General features: G+C 51.3%; 7 protein-coding genes across 7 annotated transcripts; 3 read left to right on the forward strand and 4 right to left on the reverse strand.

The window, feature by feature from the left end:
* Positions 1 to 13: 13 nt before the first annotated feature.
* Positions 14 to 1,678, reverse strand: PFLUO_LOCUS4360 (uncharacterized protein; the record flags this gene model as incomplete). The annotated part of the gene is made up of 1 exon (XM_073781702.1): positions 14 to 1,678. The coding sequence occupies one exon, from the start codon at positions 1,676 to 1,678 to the stop codon at positions 14 to 16; it is 1,665 nt and encodes a 554-aa protein (XP_073638430.1).
* Positions 1,679 to 2,514: 836 nt separating this feature from the next.
* On the forward strand, positions 2,515 to 3,462 carry PFLUO_LOCUS4361 (type 1 serine/threonine-protein phosphatase catalytic subunit glc7; the record flags this gene model as incomplete). The annotated part of the gene is made up of 1 exon (XM_073781703.1): positions 2,515 to 3,462. The coding sequence occupies one exon, from the start codon at positions 2,515 to 2,517 to the stop codon at positions 3,460 to 3,462; it is 948 nt and encodes a 315-aa protein (XP_073638431.1).
* Positions 3,463 to 3,522: 60 nt separating this feature from the next.
* PFLUO_LOCUS4362 (uncharacterized protein) lies at positions 3,523 to 4,180 on the reverse strand (the record flags this gene model as incomplete). The annotated part of the gene is made up of 2 exons (XM_073781704.1): positions 3,523 to 3,726; positions 3,785 to 4,180. The coding sequence occupies 2 exons, from the start codon at positions 4,178 to 4,180 to the stop codon at positions 3,523 to 3,525; spliced, it is 600 nt and encodes a 199-aa protein (XP_073638432.1).
* Positions 4,181 to 8,929: 4,749 nt separating this feature from the next.
* Positions 8,930 to 10,545, forward strand: PFLUO_LOCUS4363 (uncharacterized protein; the record flags this gene model as incomplete). Its single annotated transcript, XM_073781705.1, has 2 exons — positions 8,930 to 9,083; positions 9,131 to 10,545. 2 exons carry the CDS (start codon positions 8,930 to 8,932, stop codon positions 10,543 to 10,545), a joined length of 1,569 nt encoding a protein of 522 aa, XP_073638433.1.
* A 301-nt stretch (positions 10,546 to 10,846) lies between these two features.
* On the forward strand, positions 10,847 to 12,180 carry PFLUO_LOCUS4364 (Translation factor pelota; the record flags this gene model as incomplete). Its single annotated transcript, XM_073781706.1, has 3 exons — positions 10,847 to 10,924; positions 10,978 to 11,466; positions 11,533 to 12,180. 3 exons carry the CDS (start codon positions 10,847 to 10,849, stop codon positions 12,178 to 12,180), a joined length of 1,215 nt encoding a protein of 404 aa, XP_073638434.1.
* Positions 12,181 to 12,328: 148 nt separating this feature from the next.
* PFLUO_LOCUS4365 (uncharacterized protein) lies at positions 12,329 to 12,883 on the reverse strand (the record flags this gene model as incomplete). Its single annotated transcript, XM_073781707.1, has 1 exon — positions 12,329 to 12,883. One exon carries the CDS (start codon positions 12,881 to 12,883, stop codon positions 12,329 to 12,331), a length of 555 nt encoding a protein of 184 aa, XP_073638435.1.
* A 2,328-nt stretch (positions 12,884 to 15,211) lies between these two features.
* On the reverse strand, positions 15,212 to 16,471 carry PFLUO_LOCUS4366 (uncharacterized protein; the record flags this gene model as incomplete). Its single annotated transcript, XM_073781708.1, has 4 exons — positions 15,212 to 15,418; positions 15,484 to 15,549; positions 15,610 to 16,317; positions 16,376 to 16,471. 4 exons carry the CDS (start codon positions 16,469 to 16,471, stop codon positions 15,212 to 15,214), a joined length of 1,077 nt encoding a protein of 358 aa, XP_073638436.1.
* Between the last annotated feature and the right edge of the window lie 1,057 nt (positions 16,472 to 17,528).

The following is a 17,528-nucleotide window of genomic DNA, read 5'->3' on the forward strand; positions in this document are numbered from 1 at the left end:
CCTGGTCGTGTGCTTATCCTGCTCTCTGATTTCCTCCCCGTCCTCCTCGACCGCGACCTCCCCCACGGCCACCCCCACCTCCACGCTTCTTCTCAACTCCACCGCCTCGGTCTCCATGACCATGTCCAGCTCCGGGAGCAAGTGCATCACGAGGCCTGCCCTTTGGAGGACCGCGGAATCGATGAATATCTCCGTTCAGGTCCTCTCCATTCCCATAGTTGAATCCAGGCACACCCTTCAGTCCCATCTTGCCAATGACCTTTTTGTCCATTGGTGGAGGCTCAGGACACGCCATGCCTTTCATGGCCATTTCGTTGGCGAGCTGGACAAGGCCGGCCTTGTCGAGACGGAGCTGCTTCAGAAGACCTGATCCAGCGAAGAATCCAATGAAAGACGAGTAGGCGCGTTGCTTGGTCGATTCTTCAAGGCTGTACATGGCCTGCGTGACGGCGTCGGCGCATGCGGGAGCGCCTGCTATGATCGCGTCGGTCTGCGGGTGGGGCTGGATGGGCAGGTGGCGGTTATTCCTCATGAAGAAGGACTCGCCTTGCGTGAGGAGGATGATCGCGCGGCCATCATTGCCGGCACGAGCGGTACGGCCAACACGGTGGACGTACTGTTCGCCGTTTGATGGAAGGCCGACCTGAACGACTAGGTCGACATTCGGGAAATCCATGCCACGGCCAATAACATCTGAAGCAAACATAACCCCGGAAGAGGCCTCCTTGAACTGGGCCGTGGTCTTTGTGCGCGCGCTCTGGCTGAGTCTGGAATGGATCTCAAACACCTTCAAAGGCGTCAAGCCGCGAGAGAACACGGTTGCAAGGAGAGCAACCATGTTTGCAGTAACGCCAAAAACAATGATTTTCGAGCTTTTCTTGCTTTCAAAATTGAGAAGGGAGGCAAGCGTGGTAAAAGTGTCTGCCACAGACGGTATCAACACATGGTACTGGGGTACTCTCTCATGCGTGGGCACTTCGTTTTTCTCAATAGTGGAAATGCTCTTGTAGCCGGGCTTCAACACAACACTGACCACATCCTTGACCTTGGGCGGAACCGTTGCTGAGAAGCACATACCCTGCCAGCCCGTGCTCTTGGGTGGAATAAGCCGAAGAATTTGCTTCACATCAGCCAGGAAACCTGTCTCGAGCATCGTGTCGGCCTCGTCCAAAACCAGAGTTTGAATGTTCGACAGCTTCTCCGCCGTGGAGGATTCAGAGAGGTAATCCTTCAGTCGACCTGGGGTCGCCACAAGAATGGAAGGCGCCCCCTTCATGAAGCGGTTATGAGCCGCAGCCCGCGCTGTCCCACCGACAGCAATATGACACTCCAGAGGCTTCGCGATTTGCGATGTCAATTGATCGCACGCCTTTGCAATCTGCTGGGCCAGCTCTCGCGTGGGAGTGATGATCAAGATAGCGACCTGGCCTCTTGGGGGCGCCGATTGGAGCAGACAGTGCAACGCCGGCAGCAAGAAAGCCAGGGTCTTTCCTGTTCCGGTTTTGGCCTGGACGAGGCAGTCGCTGCGCCAGTTCGGGAGCTCGTTCAAAACACGCTGCTGGACAGCCGTCATGGTCGCAAACCCCATCACGTCGACGGCTTTGAGGAGTCGGGGGTCCAGCTTCCCAGCCATGCTTGCGTACGGCTGGGCATCATCGTTGATTGGGGGACCTTCCATAGGGAGGATGGTCTGTATCTTCAAAAAAAAAAGACAAATGATGAAAAAAATTCAAATCCAACGGCGAAGGGTGAAAATAATGGATTGAGTGGCGGACGGTAAGACGCGGCAGAAAAAAAGTTATCGGACGATCAACGTGCGATAAGGCTAACCGCATAGGGATAATCTCGTACTGGGGGAGGTGCATTCTGGTCGATGCATAAGTAGATGCTTGAACCATTACGAACTGGAGATAGTCTCAAGTTCCGACTCGCAGAGGTCTGAAGAATATCAATAATAACTGTGTATTGCAGCCGGGCAGATGCCAGTAGTATCACGTGACCGAGTTTGTGTATATAAGCCGTGCTCGCGCGTAACCAGCAGCTCAAATCAGACCATTTTTCCTTCTACAGCTCCCTAGTGGTCCATCCTATGGTAAATCTCACTACCGTCATGGGCTCGATCTCCAGGTATCCTGCCTTATTATACTAGTGGAGAACCACGGGCATGCGGTTGACCGCCCAAATAAATAGCTAGCCTTTCACACCACGTCCTCCTTCTACATATACAGAACAGCCATGGGCTCATCGAGATATGCTACTTCTCGACAAAAGTCCTGCCAGCAATGCTCGACAGCCAAAGCGAGGTGTGATCGCAAAAGCGGATGCTGTACCCGATGTACACAGCGCGGTCTCCTATGCGTTTACCCTCAGCTGGGCCACGGTGCAGACGAATCAATCACCAGCCATGGTACAGGTCTTTACAGCCAGACCGCACTACCGGATATACCATTTCCAAGCCCTGGTCGTCTGTCAATCAACACACCGGGTTCCAGCCCTACAGTGACTGGGGGAGCGATGGCCAGCTCGGTGAATGCCTCGCCAGACCAGCTAGACTTTACAGGTCTTGATCTGATCTGTCCCATCAACGTTGATGACATCAGTAATCGCTGGCTGAATCCGTATATTCCCGTGCCCGAGCAGATGATCAAGGAGTATCCTCTCAACGTTTCCCGCTTCATCTGCCAGATCCTCAAATCGTACGCCGCTGCCGCAACCCGAGGTCGTGGAATTCTGCCCTTTATCCACCCTGCACAAATGGTAGTAATGGAACAGCCGGCAAACTCCCCGCTCGCGACGTGCTTGAGCTTGACCCGAATATGCGAAACCCCATTACCCGGAAGTGAGGATGCCGCTGCGACCATTCTCCAACGAGAAATGGAAAGCATCACGGAACTACGAGAAAGCTACGACGACATGTCCCTGCTGGCTGCGTTCCAAGCCTACCTCATTTACTCCATGGTCTTATTTTTTCGGCTCGACCAAAGACCCAACCCCTTTTTTCGTCAGGCAATGATGAACCTTCAAGGACTTGCCTGCTCTGCGTCCCAACGAGGACTCGTCTGCAGAGCGGACCAGCACCATGCCCGTCCCAGATGGGAGGAGTGGATTGTCACCGAGGCAAAGCGGCGCACGCTATACGTGATGTACTTCTTCGATAGCATCCTGTCTGCGCAGGAAAATCTTCCGACATTCCTTGGAACTGAGCTGCAGGGTCTTCCTGCCCCGGCGAATAAAATACTTTGGCAAGCACAAGGTCGCGGCAACTGGGAGAAGGCATACAACGTCTATCTGGCTGAGTGGACGGAGAATGGTCTTACGATTGATGAGCTCTGGCCTACGCCGGCAGACCTGAATGAGGCTGAGATTGCACAACGACGCCTCCGGGTTGATCGGTGGGTCGAAAACATCGATGAATTTGGAACAATGCTCTACGCGGTGGTGAGTTGTACACATGGTACTTGATTCAAGCACAGTACTGCGGAAGGCTGAAGACCAATCAATACATTCTCAACTACCAACATCTCAGATTGCCTGAAGGGCCTCGTTGAGAGATATGGCTTGAAGACCCATATTGGGCAGAACGGTTCCCAGCATGACCTTTGAGACATCCGCATTCTGGTCCACCGGCAATTCCAGCACGTTGTCCGCAATGACATAAATGTTAAAGTCCAAATCGAACAATCGATAGACGGTGCTCATAACCACTCCGGAAAGACTCAGCCCAGACTGTTTTAGACGAATTTCAGCTCGATATACTTCCACTGGACTACCAGGATTCACATACAATGACAACGGTATCAATACCCTGCGCTCTCAAGATCTGCTCCAGGCTGTTCCCAGACGTGGCCGACCATCTCGTTTTTTGAAGTACGATATCCTTCTCATCGATCGTAAACTCGGGATAGATCTGAACCTCTGGAGAGCCTTGTTCGAAGCTACCGAATGGTTCAATCAGTTTGGAGAATGGCGTGTCGCTCTCCACTTCCGGCTGTCCGGGGCTGAAGGAGAGGGTAGTGAAAATCGTTAGGGGGCGAGGAGTCTTTTGGTGAATTGCGTCGTTCCATCGAGAGCAATTTGTGATCAAGGTTTGGCCTTCGACTGTGTCCTTGACGGCGTCTATGAGGATAGACATCCAATCTAGGTTGAGGATAGCGTAGTGTTGTCCGAAGCTCAAAGCCATTTTGGTCTGTAAACAGAAGATAAGCCCAAGTGGATTAAGTTTTCCAGTCTGTATTTATAGTTGCCACTTTGATCCAAACTATGCTCCCTTGCAGAGTATTTCCGGAGTTGAGATCCTCAACTCCGATTAGATTATGAAAGACTAGAAGCGAATTCATCAAATGATCTGATTAGCCGCCTTAGTGGTCGCCCTAGATTTCTTAACGCTTATTTGTTATGATTTTTATTCTTCTAATAAATAGTACCTAAAAATCTCATGACCTGAAAATAGCAAAATCTAGATACTGGTCCACAAAACCACGGAACGTTGGGCGGCTGAGAAAATCGGGATGACCCTCTCTGCCCAAAGATTCAATGCCGATTTTGTCGTTCTCCCCCACTTTCGCATTTCCAAAGACACTATGAGCGTGATATACGCGATATCATAATCAGCCCTTGTCTTTTTGAGAACATTGCCGAGTTCCGATCTTTCGGGAGAAGATGCTCATCTCCATTTGCGATGATGGCTTCAGCAAGAGTCGCTCTGCCGGCGTGTATAAACCCAAGTCGCCGGTACAATTCCACAGTAACATCATTTCCCGCCTTAACGATGAGCCGTACTTGAATTTCCCGAGGAGATGACCTATACGATCGAAGATGATCCAGGGACGCCTGGCACAGTTTGCTCCCAAGTCCACGGCCGCGATGTTCCGGAAGTGTAAACAAGCTTAGCATCTGCCATCGCTCTTCCTCTTCATCGGACCTCTGTGGTGGCTGGCCAGCTTCCGGGGGTAACTCGAAACCAGCCCTGGACGAAGGTCCTCGCAGAGTGACCTGACCAACCCATTGGATGTCATCGGGGCATAAGGGATCATGTCCGAATGGTGTAGCGGCACAAATGAAGACTTCTCGGTCGGGGATAGTGAGGCGATCGACCCAATCTGCATCGGTGAAAGCCGCTTCGATATCGTATGTCGATGAGAAAGAGCCAGGTGAAACTGTCAATGCTTTCAAGCGCAATTCTCGATATTTTTGAGCGGAGGCGCTAGTCCCATCGGTCTTCGAGACAGGAAAGAATGAGTAGGTATAGCTGGAAGCCATGGTGGCAGGATTTGAAGGCAGGGAATACATTCGATCAGCATCGGTCTCGTTGACTATTTATTCGCGATAATTCTGTGACTCAGAGATGGCAAGCTGCGGCGAGCTGAAAATTGGCCGATACCGTCAGCGCTAGCTTCCAACATAAGCAAATTTGCAACTTTTCCGGACAGTCCACCGCTGGTCCCTCGAGTGGCTGCATGTTGCAGGGGTTCGTAAGCCAGCCTTTTTCTTCCTACGGCCGCCTTCTCGAGAGGGGTTGTAGGAGCTGGTGCGCGTAGTCGTTTCGCTTAGTTTCAAGACGCAATTTCATGCTTTCATACTCAGCTTGCATTGCTTCTAGTTCTTGCTCATGTTCTTGGTCGCGTCTGTGACCACTAGCCGTAGTAGCGGGCGTAATTCGGGTTTCTTTGTCCTTTGCGTTGGCGCACACCGTCCAGGGGCGTTCTCTTTTCAAGATCATGTCAAAGAGACCCTCAGGTTCCTTCTTAACGGCCTTCTTGAATTCGGATAGGGTGAGCCGTGTATGTTCCAACAGCTCGCCAATCCTTTAGGGGCTACCACTCGGATCGGGGTTTTCTTCTACTACGCAAACGTAGAATGACTCTCGCCGGCCCTCCTCAGCGGCGAGCGAGGTGTGCAGGAGCTTCGGGTAGGAGACTTCTACTGGGATATTCTCAGAGGGGACCGATGCTTCGCTTCCTACGTCTTCGGGATCCTCTTCATCGTCGATTCGGGGTGACTTTTCGGGTCGAGGAACGTTCCGGGTTCGGGTAGTCGAAGACCTAGCCATAGTTCCTGATTCGTTCTGTTCGGTTCAGTTGTTCAGTGTTATCGCGGCTTTCGCGTCGGATTCGGCAGCCTTGTAGTAGCTTGCGCACTTCGGTCTCAATCAGTCGAAAGAGATATTAGGGCACCAAGGCGAGTTGGGACAGCGTTCTTAATGGAATTCGCGTCCGTACAACTGTGCGGCGATGGCAGAAAAAAGAATGTAATGAACTTGGATCTTATGTGACCAGGTGCCAGGTCAGTAAAGAAAACAACAAAGAATTCAATTTGAGAGTTTAGTTGACGGGAGATCCAAGTTGAAGAGAGGAGGACCCCGATGGTAGCATAATGTAAGATGTTCGCGGTTGAAGCCCGGTCAAGAGTAGGGTACAGCTGTCCTTCCTGTTTGAATTTTGTTTAGTGGGTAAACATACAGACCATAGTTTAGCAAGAGCAGATGAGACAAATGGCTTAATGATCCCATCGTAACTTCCTGAGTTATCACGAACCAGACGGTGTTGTTGTTGCCCCCTTCGAGTAGTTTCCTCCATTCTGCATTTGTCCCGATCATCTTGTCTCGTCGCCTTGCGTTTGCAAAACGGTCGAAAGAAGAAGTGCAGGGATTAGGGCAGGCATTTCGCTTGTTTCAATTGGAGATCCATGTCAGTATCGACGATTGAGGGCATAATACTTCGCCGTGCCTGAGTTCTTGCTTTGGACAGGGTCACATTGCTCCTCAGAGTGTATTGCATGCAGTTCATCATCGAAGCAAGTGATTCCCTTGTTACGATCTGAGGCCCAGGCCAATGAAGAAGAACCGTCGGATGATGCTCAGCCTTTGGCTGACTTTTTGCTGGGATGCAGTAGGGACACATCGCTACTCGGAGTGTATTGCATGCAGTTCATCATCGAGGCAAGAGATTCCCTTGTTACGATCTGAGGTCCGGGCCAATGAAGAAGACACCTTGGGTGATGCTCAGCCTTTGGCTGACTTTTTGCTGGGATGCAGTAGGGACACAGTGCTCCTCAGAGTGTATTGCATGTAGTTCATCATCGAGGCAAGTGATTCCCTTGTTACGATCTGAGGTCTAGGCCAATGAAGAAGAACCCTCTCGGATGAAGCTCAGCCTTTGGCTGACTTTTTGCTGGGATGCAATAGGGACACAGTGCTCCTCAGAGTGTGTTGCATGCAATTCATCATCGAGGCAAGTGATTCGACTACTCCCGTTATCTGAAGCTGCTTGCGTTGGCGCGGCCCATGAAGAAAAACACAGGGTCTGATGATGCTCAGCCTTTGGCTGACTTCTTGCCGGAATTGAATAGGGTCACAGTGCTCCTCAGAATATGTTGTAGTTCATCATTGAGGCGAGCGATTCAACCTTCCACCTGGTGACTCAGGGTCTCGGTGAGACTGGAATGCCGACCGTAGGCGAGGGCGAAGGTGGTTCGCTCGTTCGCGCGTTTGATCAGAGGACGTTCAGAAGCAAGAAGGTAGGGGAGTCGCAGGTGATTTGTGTTGTTCGACAGCCGGGTTTGACCGTCTGCGTGTGTTCAAAGAGACCGCTGGGGGTTGGCGGCGTTATGTGGTAGTTTAGGTCGATTAGAGATGCGACCGAAGAGACTTGGAGACTGCAGGCGACAAAGATTCTCCTTCTTTGGTTGGTCTGTTCCTTTGTATTCAGTCTGTTTGGCTTTGTGTCTCGCGGTATGTGAACAGGCAGAAACCTCGCAGCCTTCGACCGCGACGGGCACTCGTTTACACACTCAATGGTGGCTGGAGACACCATGTTTCTCTGCTGATCGAGGAAGTGGATTTTGTCTTGATTGGTTGATTCAACCTTTCTGCTACCTGAGGCTGCTTGCGTTAGCGCGGTCTATGAAGAAAAAGCACGGGTATGATGAAAAAGCTCGGATTTTGCTGACTTCCTGCCTGTATGTGATAGGATCATATATATGAAGTGGTGTATGAGATTCGTGCACGGAACCTAAAATATATGATGCCCTAATGAATTGTTAGAATATCCGAGTTCAGCCGCAGCAAAGAGAGGTGAAGGGACGTCTGGCAAATCGAGCTGTGTTGTAACGGCCCAAAGAATCCATGGCGAGGCACTGTATTCTGTAGAGCAAATATCGGCATCAAAGCAGAGGGCTAACACTTCAGGGAAATGCGTCAAAGGAGTCCAAGACTGCTCTCTCAGGTCACTGATACTGGAAATCATGAACAGCGAGCTGACATGTACCATGGCCTTCAGAAGGCCCTGCGATCGTCAATTTCGAAGTTAACTCACAAGCACAGTATTGTAGTGGAAGAGGTGAGAAGAGGAGCTAGGCAGATAAATCAAGGGGAGTCAAATAAGAGGCTTGGGGAGGAGAGGAGAGAGAAGTTTCACTGGTGAGGAGAACCGTTTGATTAATGCCTTGAACTTGGAAAGGTTGTAGCTCCTCAGATAAAGCACGTCGCTTTTGCTCTAGGGGCCGATTACAAAAGGGGAAGTATCCATGTCATTATTCCGTGGATATCTTTTGATAATGATTTCCATCTATTGCACCCTTGGCTATGTAAGACTTGGCCACTTTTTCTGCCACCCTTAAACTTCCATCCCTGGATATACACTGCATAAAGAGCCACGATACTATCTGCGGATCGGAGGCATTCTTTTCCTGGTATTGAAGAGTGTTAAATACCATGAAAGAATGCGGTAAGGCCATCAAAGCCGACGGCCATGGTAATTGATTCACGTGATGCCAAGGCGAGTGTTGGTTAGTTACTTCGGACTAGAGGGCTCAACTCCGTCAGCTCCGGGAGGCGCTTACGTCGAATTACTGCTTATAAAACGGACCCTATTCCTTACCCAAATGAAGGTTTAACATAATTTCCATGTCAATTCCCATAAAAGAGTTTTCCATGTCTCCAAACGATAACAATGAGAAAACACAACGACCTAACCCCGGCTCGCCTCTTCAACCCCCGCCCTCCCCCACTCTAGAGCCGCCGTACAGCGTTTTCGACAAAAGACAAAAGGCTTTCATAGTACTCATTGTCTCTATTGCTGCGACTTGTAGGTCTTCCAATTAACAAATTATGATCACGCTCACATCTCTATAGTCTCCGGGTTCGCATCCAACATCTACTTCCCCGCTCTACCAACAATCGCAAAAGACCTCAACATCTCATACGAGCTCGTCACCCTAACAGTGACCTCCTACCTAGTCTTCCAAGGGATAGCACCGAGCTTCTGGGGCCCTATTTCCGACGTAAAGGGTCGGCGAATAGCATACATCTGCACATTCATCGTGTTCCTCGGCGCATGTGTCGGTCTTGCAGAAACAAAGAACTACACGACCCTCATCGTGCTCCGATGTCTCCAAAGTACCGGCAGTGCGAGTACCATTGCCATCGGGTCTGGTGTTATTGGCGATATTACCACCCGTGCTGAGCGCGGTGGGTTTATGGGCATTTTCCAGGCTGGATTGCTGGTCCCTGTTGCTATCGGGCCTGTCATTGGGGGTGCGATTGCTGGGTCGTTGGGGTGGAAGGCTATTTTCTGGTTTTTGGCTATCTACAGTGGTGTCTTTCTCATTTCTTTGATCATTTTGCTTCCTGAGACGCTTCGGTCAGTGGTCGCCAACGGAAGCCGGGCTCCTTCCAATGCGTTGACACGGTATCCTTTGGAAGTCTATCAGAGTCTCACCAAAATCGAATGGGACCCAGATACCGCGCCTCCCCAGCTCACGGCACAGAAAAGAATCGATATATTCGGACCACTCCGCATTCTCACCAGCAAGTTTGCAGCGCCGATTATCATCTTCCTCGCTGTCTACTACGCAGTCTGGCAAATGAGCATCACAGCCATGTCCTCGCTCTTCAAAGACCGCTACGGCCTGAGTGAGATCCAAATCGGGTTAACCTTCATAGCCAACGGCGCAGGCTCCATGATCGGCACTTTGATCACGGGCAAGATCCTGGACCTTGACTACCGGCGCGTCAAAGCCAAATACGAGTGTCCTTCGGCTGCTGGTGCAGATGCAGATACAGAAAACTGCGTCCCAGAGAGGAGCAGCCAAGATGACAGCGACTTCCCCATCGAAAAGGCGCGTCTCCGACTCGTTCCCCTATTTTCGCTCTTACAATGCCTCTCCATCATCCTCTTTGGCTGGACGATCCAATACCCGCACCGCGTGCACATTGCCGTTCCGATCGTGTCCACCTTCATCACAGGATGGACCGCTGTCTCTACTCAATCCGTTATCATGACCTATCTTGTCGATATCTTTCCTGAAAAAAGTGCTGCAGCCAGTGCGAGTCTCAATCTGGCACGATGTCTGTTTGCCGCTGGGGGAACTAGTTTCATTATGCCGATGGTGAATGGAGTGGGTGTTGGCGTGGCTTTTACGATATGTGTTGCGGTGCAGCTTGTTGCGCTGGTTGGACCATTTGTGCAGTGGAAATTTGCAGGAGGATGGAGACAAGAGGCGGAAAGACACAAGGTGCAGAGTTCGGCTAGGCTTCCGGAGGAATAAGCTTGAAGATTGAGCTGTTGGATCTGCTATGGGGTGGGTTCTTGATTTTATAGATGTGTTTGCTCTGGGTGTGCCTCAGTATGACTACATTCCTTGGCTGCACATTTACCCGATAGACTAATAATAACTACTAATGCATTCTCAATAATTTATTTACGTCCATGTTCTACAATGCAAGTGTTCTGAAATCACGGAGTATATGTTTTTGCCGGATGGCCAGTAGGCCCGAGCGGTCAACCCGGACTTGGTGGGGTTGTGCACTTCCAAGCTCCTGCAATCAATAGCATCGAAGCTCAGCACAATGCGCCTGATCAAGAATAGAATCGAGCACGATGGCTCGGGCACAGTAACACTATGCCCGGAAGAGCCCGAAGACATGGTACTCTCTCTCTCCACCTCCATCCACCCAAACACAGCCACTAACAAGACCAGTGGCACGCCTACAACCTAATCCGACCCAGCGACGTCCTCCGCGCAAGCGCCATCCGGCGCGTAACAACCGTCCAAGATACCGGCTCCACCTCCTCAGCACGCGTCCACCTAAACCTCGTAATCCGAGTGAAGAGCCTCGACTTTGACCCGCAAAGCTCGCAGCTGCACGTATCGGGCCAGATCATCAACGAGACACCACACACGAAAATCGGACAATTCCACACGCTGGACCTAGAGCTGAACCGCAATTTCACACTTGAGAAAGATGCCGGGGCCGATGATGAGGGGACCGGGTGGGATAGTATTGCGGTCGAGGCGCTGAAGGATGCTGTCGATGAGGGCGGGAAGCGGCGCGCGGAGGCCGTTGCGGTTGTCATGCAGGAGGGACTCGCTCACATTTGCTTTATTGGGCAGTTTCAGACGATTCTGAAGCAGAAGGTTGAGATGTCTGTGCCGAGGAAACGGCACGGTGGTGGGGATCATGATAAGGTGAGATGAGAAGTTGGCTCAAGATGCTAGGAGAGGGAGAGATTTGGCTAATATGGAGGAACCCAGGGAATGAACAAGTTCTTCAAAGTCACGCTGGAAACGCTTCTCCGGCAGATGGAGTTCAACATCAGTCTCACATCCGGCAGTGCCAACGAGCCCGTGCGACCGGTCTTGCTCGCGTCGCCGGGGTTCGTGGCGGCCGGGTTCCAGAAATACATCCAGACCGAGGCATCGACGACAACACCAGCACTGAAAAGACTCCTCCCCAGCGTGGTGGTCGTGCACTCCGCATCGGGGTATACGAACTCCCTCTCCGAAGTACTACAATCACCCGCCGTGAAGAACATCCTAGCCGACACGAAATACGCACGCGAAACCAAACTAATGGATGACTTCCTGGAGCAACTACGCAAAGAAACTAATAAAGCGACCTACGGACCGCGCGAGGTCGAGTCAGCCGTCGACCAGGGCGCTGTTGGACGTGGCGGCGGCGTACTCATTATCTCGAACCGTCTGTTTCGATCACAGAATGTGGGGGAAAGGAAACGATGGGTTGCGCTTGTTGATCGCGTGCGTGATGTTGAGGGGGGTGAGGTGCGTGTTCTTAGCTCGGACCATGAGAGCGGGAAACGGCTTGATGGACTCAGTGGGATTGCTGCGCTGTTGACATTTCCAGTTATTGAGGAGGATCTCGACTCGGACGAGGATGAGTGATTGATTAAACTGCTACGAATGACCTGATAACATTACACTTTAGACGATATACCATGCAGGCGACTTGTGATGACATTTCATTCATGATATGACATTATGAGGCATTACTCTATAAGCTTTTCCTTCCGAGGCAATTGACAAATCCTCGTCAAGTTAGACGTTCTTTCTTCGTCTGACCTGCATACTCCGCGGCATGGGGCGCGCCGTCAACATCAACAATAGCCCGCTTAACACCAGCGGCAGTCGTCGCATCGGCACCAATTCCATTTTGAGTCAGCTGCGGCGCCCCAGCTCCAGTAATAGACCCATTCTGGAGCACGGGACAACTGCCATCCGTAGCCATCATATCTTGGTCCACTCCATGTCCATGTCCATTAACACCGTTCTGCCCACACAGAGCCTCAATATGGTCCAAATACTCGCCCAATTTCGCAATGAAACCCGCATAGCCCGGATGTTCTCGGAGGAGGAGCAGGGTCTGCAGAAGCGCGTGCTTAGTGGATTCCGCGGGTGGATGTATTTGCGCGACATTGTTAGGACTCGGCACGCGCTCGTCGAGGTAGGCGTTCAGGCACTGGATGAGCTGCGCGTAGCTCGCGTCGCTGTGCGCGTGCCACCAGGTGTCGAGGAGGCTGGCGCCCAGCTCGGGTGGGAGGCGCTGGATGGTGGCTGTTGTAGAGGGACAGACTTGTGGGTTCGCCATTGGACCGGCGGTGGGCCTAGAGTCCTTTGCAGAAGGATTGTGGAAGAGGTGTAGATAGGATGTATCCCTAGGATGTGCGATTCGTTGGTTGGCTGACGTCGTGGTCCGATGGCGCTAGGGCGGATACGGTTAGCGCGATCTGAACTCGGGGCATGAATGTTTCCACATTTGGATTACTATTGAACAATGGGTTATAGTTAGTATTTAGATGTAGAGAGAGAAAGAGGAGACCAAAATGATGCAGAATAATAGTATACTTGATGAATAACTTTGCAGATTTGTGTTGAATCTCTCCTGTGCTCAAGTAACTACGCACTTACTTTCTCTTGCTTAGGCCTGGCCCCTGTCCAGGAGCATTGAATCCCAGCAATTGGTTCTGCTCATAGCAATTGTTCTACCCGACTATGTACAGACAATATAAAAGTATATCTCTCACTTAATCCTTCATAGATATGTCCGTATTGCTCACCCCCACAGCGGCCCGTAGAGCCTCAGATCAAGGTTCCGAATCTGGGCTGTGCTGGTTGCGGCTGAACCCTATCTGGCGATCGACGCATTACCCCAATCAGTAACGTGCAGACAGCGAGAACAGTGTTACAAGAAGCACTGAGGTCGAAAGAACGAACAATCCGCCGGAGGAAAAGGCGGATTGTGCATTAGTCTGAATAGGAAAGAGGGGCGATAATGGATCTTCGTGTGTCTGTCTTTACAAAGTATGTATACGGTGGCGTTCCAAAAGTCCGAAACAGGGTTCAAGTATCCTTTTTCACCGCCTACCGAATTTAAACACACCGCTCATCAATTTCAGACTTCAAGTGGTTTATCTGTGCATTGCGGGCAGAATAATTAGCGCGGTACTTCGGAGGGTTTCAGACTTTTGGAACGCCAATGTACGTGCGTGTACCTGCTTCCTCCTCTTCCTCACGTTCCTTGTGATCATGATCCCCGGCGTGCGTCAGGGATTGGGGAATACATACTTAGAGAACGGTCTAGATACTGTGCTACTATTTTCGACGATGATGGCATCATCACTGCCTCGGTTGAATTGTTGCAACCTGGCGTCGGGGCCAGAGATTGCAGAGGGCGTTGTTGACGAGCATTATTGGATATGGCCCTTGAAGCTACCATGCAGTCGTGAAACAATAGGCATAATAATAGCAACCACGGCAAATCCTCGTTCCATTGACCATGTACGTATACAACACAGGACGAAGTCAAATTGAATCGGGAAAAAAGATAGAGAGAGACCAACGGCTTGTTTCAGGTTTTGTTATGCCCCCGCCACGGACAGGCCATGAACTTGGCTCCAAGGGGACTAGAGCTACTTTTAGCGTGCATATCATCATGGCGGCCCCTCCTTGCCGGTAGTTTCCCCATCTAGCTACTATGTTTAGACAGGGAGGTGGGAACGAGGGCGCTAGCACAAAAGAAGCTGAAAACCAGGGTGCGTGCCTCCTAATCTACGTAGTACATAATTACACACCAGACCTCTTACCAATCACACCCACGGATCGGTTCGCCATCGTTTCTCCGTCTATCCCCGACGGAGGCAGCTGGATTTTCCCGTTCTCCCGTTTCCGTGCCCCGTGCTCGTGCCTGTTATAGCGATCGACCAGCATGAACCATTCCCACGGGCGCCCGCGAGAAGGAGCTGTTGGATTGTTTACTATTCTTAGTCGCGAGATCGGCATTTTTACATCGCGGAGTGAAAATCATGGTTATCATTTGAGCCATGACACAAGCTACTTGCTCCTCCTGTCCCTACAATCAGTCGCGGGATAATAAATAATTGCTAATGGAGAACCATGGTACTCCGTAAATATCACAACGTTAACGAACGACAGCCGTGCTATGCAAATGCAAATAATGTTGATAGTCCAATGCAGAATTCCCAAAACGTTCCGAATTCCAATTCCCAATTCCAGTTTCCAATTCCAATTTCCAATTCCAATTTCCAATTCCAATTTCCAAGCCGACCCCACCAACGGAAAGCAAAACTAAAACAAACGCTAAAAAGTAAGGGTCCCGAGCAATCATTTCCTCATCATGAAATTCGTAAAAATAGAAGCGAGGGTATCAAAAGTTCCCAGCATTCTGGGTGAGGAGAAAGTAAAGAAGAGAAAATAGGACAGAGAAAACGGGGGCCAGGGCCAGAGCCAGGGCGAAAGGCGGTAAACCCGAAACCAAAAAAAACGGCCCCCATCTCGTAGAAGAAGTAAGGAAATCCCTCATTTAAAACAGTACCAAACAAGGGAAACAAAACAATAGTGTTGTTTCCAGAAAAGGAAAGGTCAACCATTGCAGGTAATTGATGGCATACTAGCTGACCTAGTATGTTGGCCCATGCTCGTCCTCGCCGATCTCCGCCGCGCGGGCGGTTCGCTTGCGAGATAGCGTGGGAGAAACGACCGGGTCTGACATGGCCGAGGGGGAGGCGCTCTCAAAATCACGGAGGTATTGTTTGGCTTCGAGGAGTCGGAGTTGGGCTTTGCATTGCTCGGGCGTGTATGTTCTATTTGCGCCAAGCTCTTGCATCTGGAGCGGATTTTTCTTAGTATAGGAAGGATGGGAGCTTGTTTGTAGATAGGAAACATACGTACCTTATCAGCAATAAATTGATACTTTTTACTCTCCCACAGCTCATGGGCGCCAATGAGAATTTTGATCTTGAAACAACAAACGTCAGCCATTGCATCTTGGCAACCCCGTAACAAGTACATACTCACATCGTTGTCGTCCCAGCGCGCCAGACGCTCCTTGCGCCGGCGCAGCAGACGCATCTGAAGACGCGCCTCGGTGGCATCCCTGTTAAAGCGCTGCTGGAACATTTCGCGAATGACCTTCCAGGCGAGGTTCTGTTCGCGCAGGGCCTCGACAAAGGCATCCTCTTCCTCAGCCTGCGGGTCACGGCGCCCCCGGCCAGGAGCTCGGGGACGAGGCGGTCGCGGCTGGGGCTCAAGCGGTGGGTTCTGTCGCTCGTGCTCCATGCGCTGAAGGCCTTCTGGGTTTGGAAGGATCTGGATGGGTGGTTCGCGGGAAGGTGTTTGGGAGGGCGTGCGTTTCACCCGCTTGGAGGGCGGTGGTTGCGGTGACATGGACGGCGTATCGACCACATTGTACTTCAGGTCTTCTGGAGCGGTGTAGACGTAGCTGACGTTAGGTGCTGATGTCCGAGGGAAGTCGCTAGGGAAGGGCCCTGAGATGCCTAGTCCTTGTGGTGGAGGGATGTGTTCGTTGATCCCGTACTGGTACTCCGCCGGGGGGTACTCTTGTTGCTGTGAGTGATGGCTGAGCACTGGACTGGGTCGGTATGAGGTGTCTGGCAGGCTGATCGGTGTCAAGACAGAGCTTGGGACCAAGGGTCCTGTGCAGTAGGGCAGCTGCTGCTGTTGCTGGTGGTGATGTTGGTTGGGGTGAACACCAACGAATGAAGACTGGCGAAGACATGATTAGTCCCTCGATCAAACGATCGATTCAACAAGAATAGCTTACAGATTCCACTGCAGCCCATTCGACCGGCATGCCGCCGAAGAATTCAGGCATCTCCTCTCCCGAGCCGGGACCGGGGACGCCGTGGCGGTACGACATGGCGGCCGTGATTCCTGAAGGCGCTGCAAGAAACATAAAACGCACTGTGGCCTACAGATGCGTCTGATTGGAAGTGACACCGAATGTGGCAGAAGGTGAAACAAGGTTGTAGATAGTGCGGCGGTTGCAAGTATAAGTATATAGAGTTTGATAGCTGTCTCTCTGACTTTTTCGCTTCTTTCGACGGATTTCTTGCCCGATATATGGTCAAGAAAGGAGTGAGAAGAGAAGAAGAGAGGGATCACAGCAGTCGGAAGTCCGGTTCATATAGATGGGCGAGATGGCGGAGCGATATCACAGCCAGCACTGCGCCGAGTGGGGGATGGTGTGGGTGGGAGTGCCTTGCGAGGGATGGCAGGGCAGATAGAAGCAAGAGAGGACATCCACAGGCTCAGAGGGCAGGATGAAGAAGCAGTACCGCCCAGTTTTGTTAGGTCCGTGCCGCATTGAAGCGCTACAGGGATCGAAAAACTGTTGCCTCGACGAGGACCTATATTTAAGCGCCTTGTATCCGGAAACTGGGGGATCAGTAGGTCCAGCCCCCATTTGTAACCCCCCGGGAAGGGGGTCGGACTCTGCATCCCGACTTGACGACGGGGGAGCGAGAATCATAGTTCCACCGGTGTAATCAGGTCCACAAGCGCAAGTGTGGGCGTTAGGGTTCCAGAGGATCGGGTCACCACTCAACAAGAACAGGGTACGGATCGCAGCAAAGACGGACTTTGATTACTATCGCCATTGGGGTTAGCGCTTTTCGTTGTGGTTTTTTTTTTCCCTCTTTTTTTAGTTCTTTCATTTCTCATGAGTCAGTAGCGATGGCAGGTCTGCCGTCATGTATTTTTATCACTATGATGCCCCCAGTTGGACGCGATCATCCGGAGACCCATTCTAGACTCGAGCTAGGGGCTAGTAATGAAGGGAGAGTGGACCCAGATGTGGCTTTCCGGCAGATTCCCACTGTCAGGGCAGACAATATTATTATTTGCAAGGAAACAGTTGCCCCCAGCCAATGTGGTGCAGAATCATGATCATTGTACGTGCCCCGGAGGCTCTCTTG

This window comes from Penicillium psychrofluorescens, assembly GCF_964197705.1.
Source record: "Penicillium psychrofluorescens genome assembly, chromosome: 3".
NCBI classification, from domain to species: Eukaryota; Fungi; Ascomycota; class Eurotiomycetes; order Eurotiales; family Aspergillaceae; genus Penicillium; species Penicillium psychrofluorescens.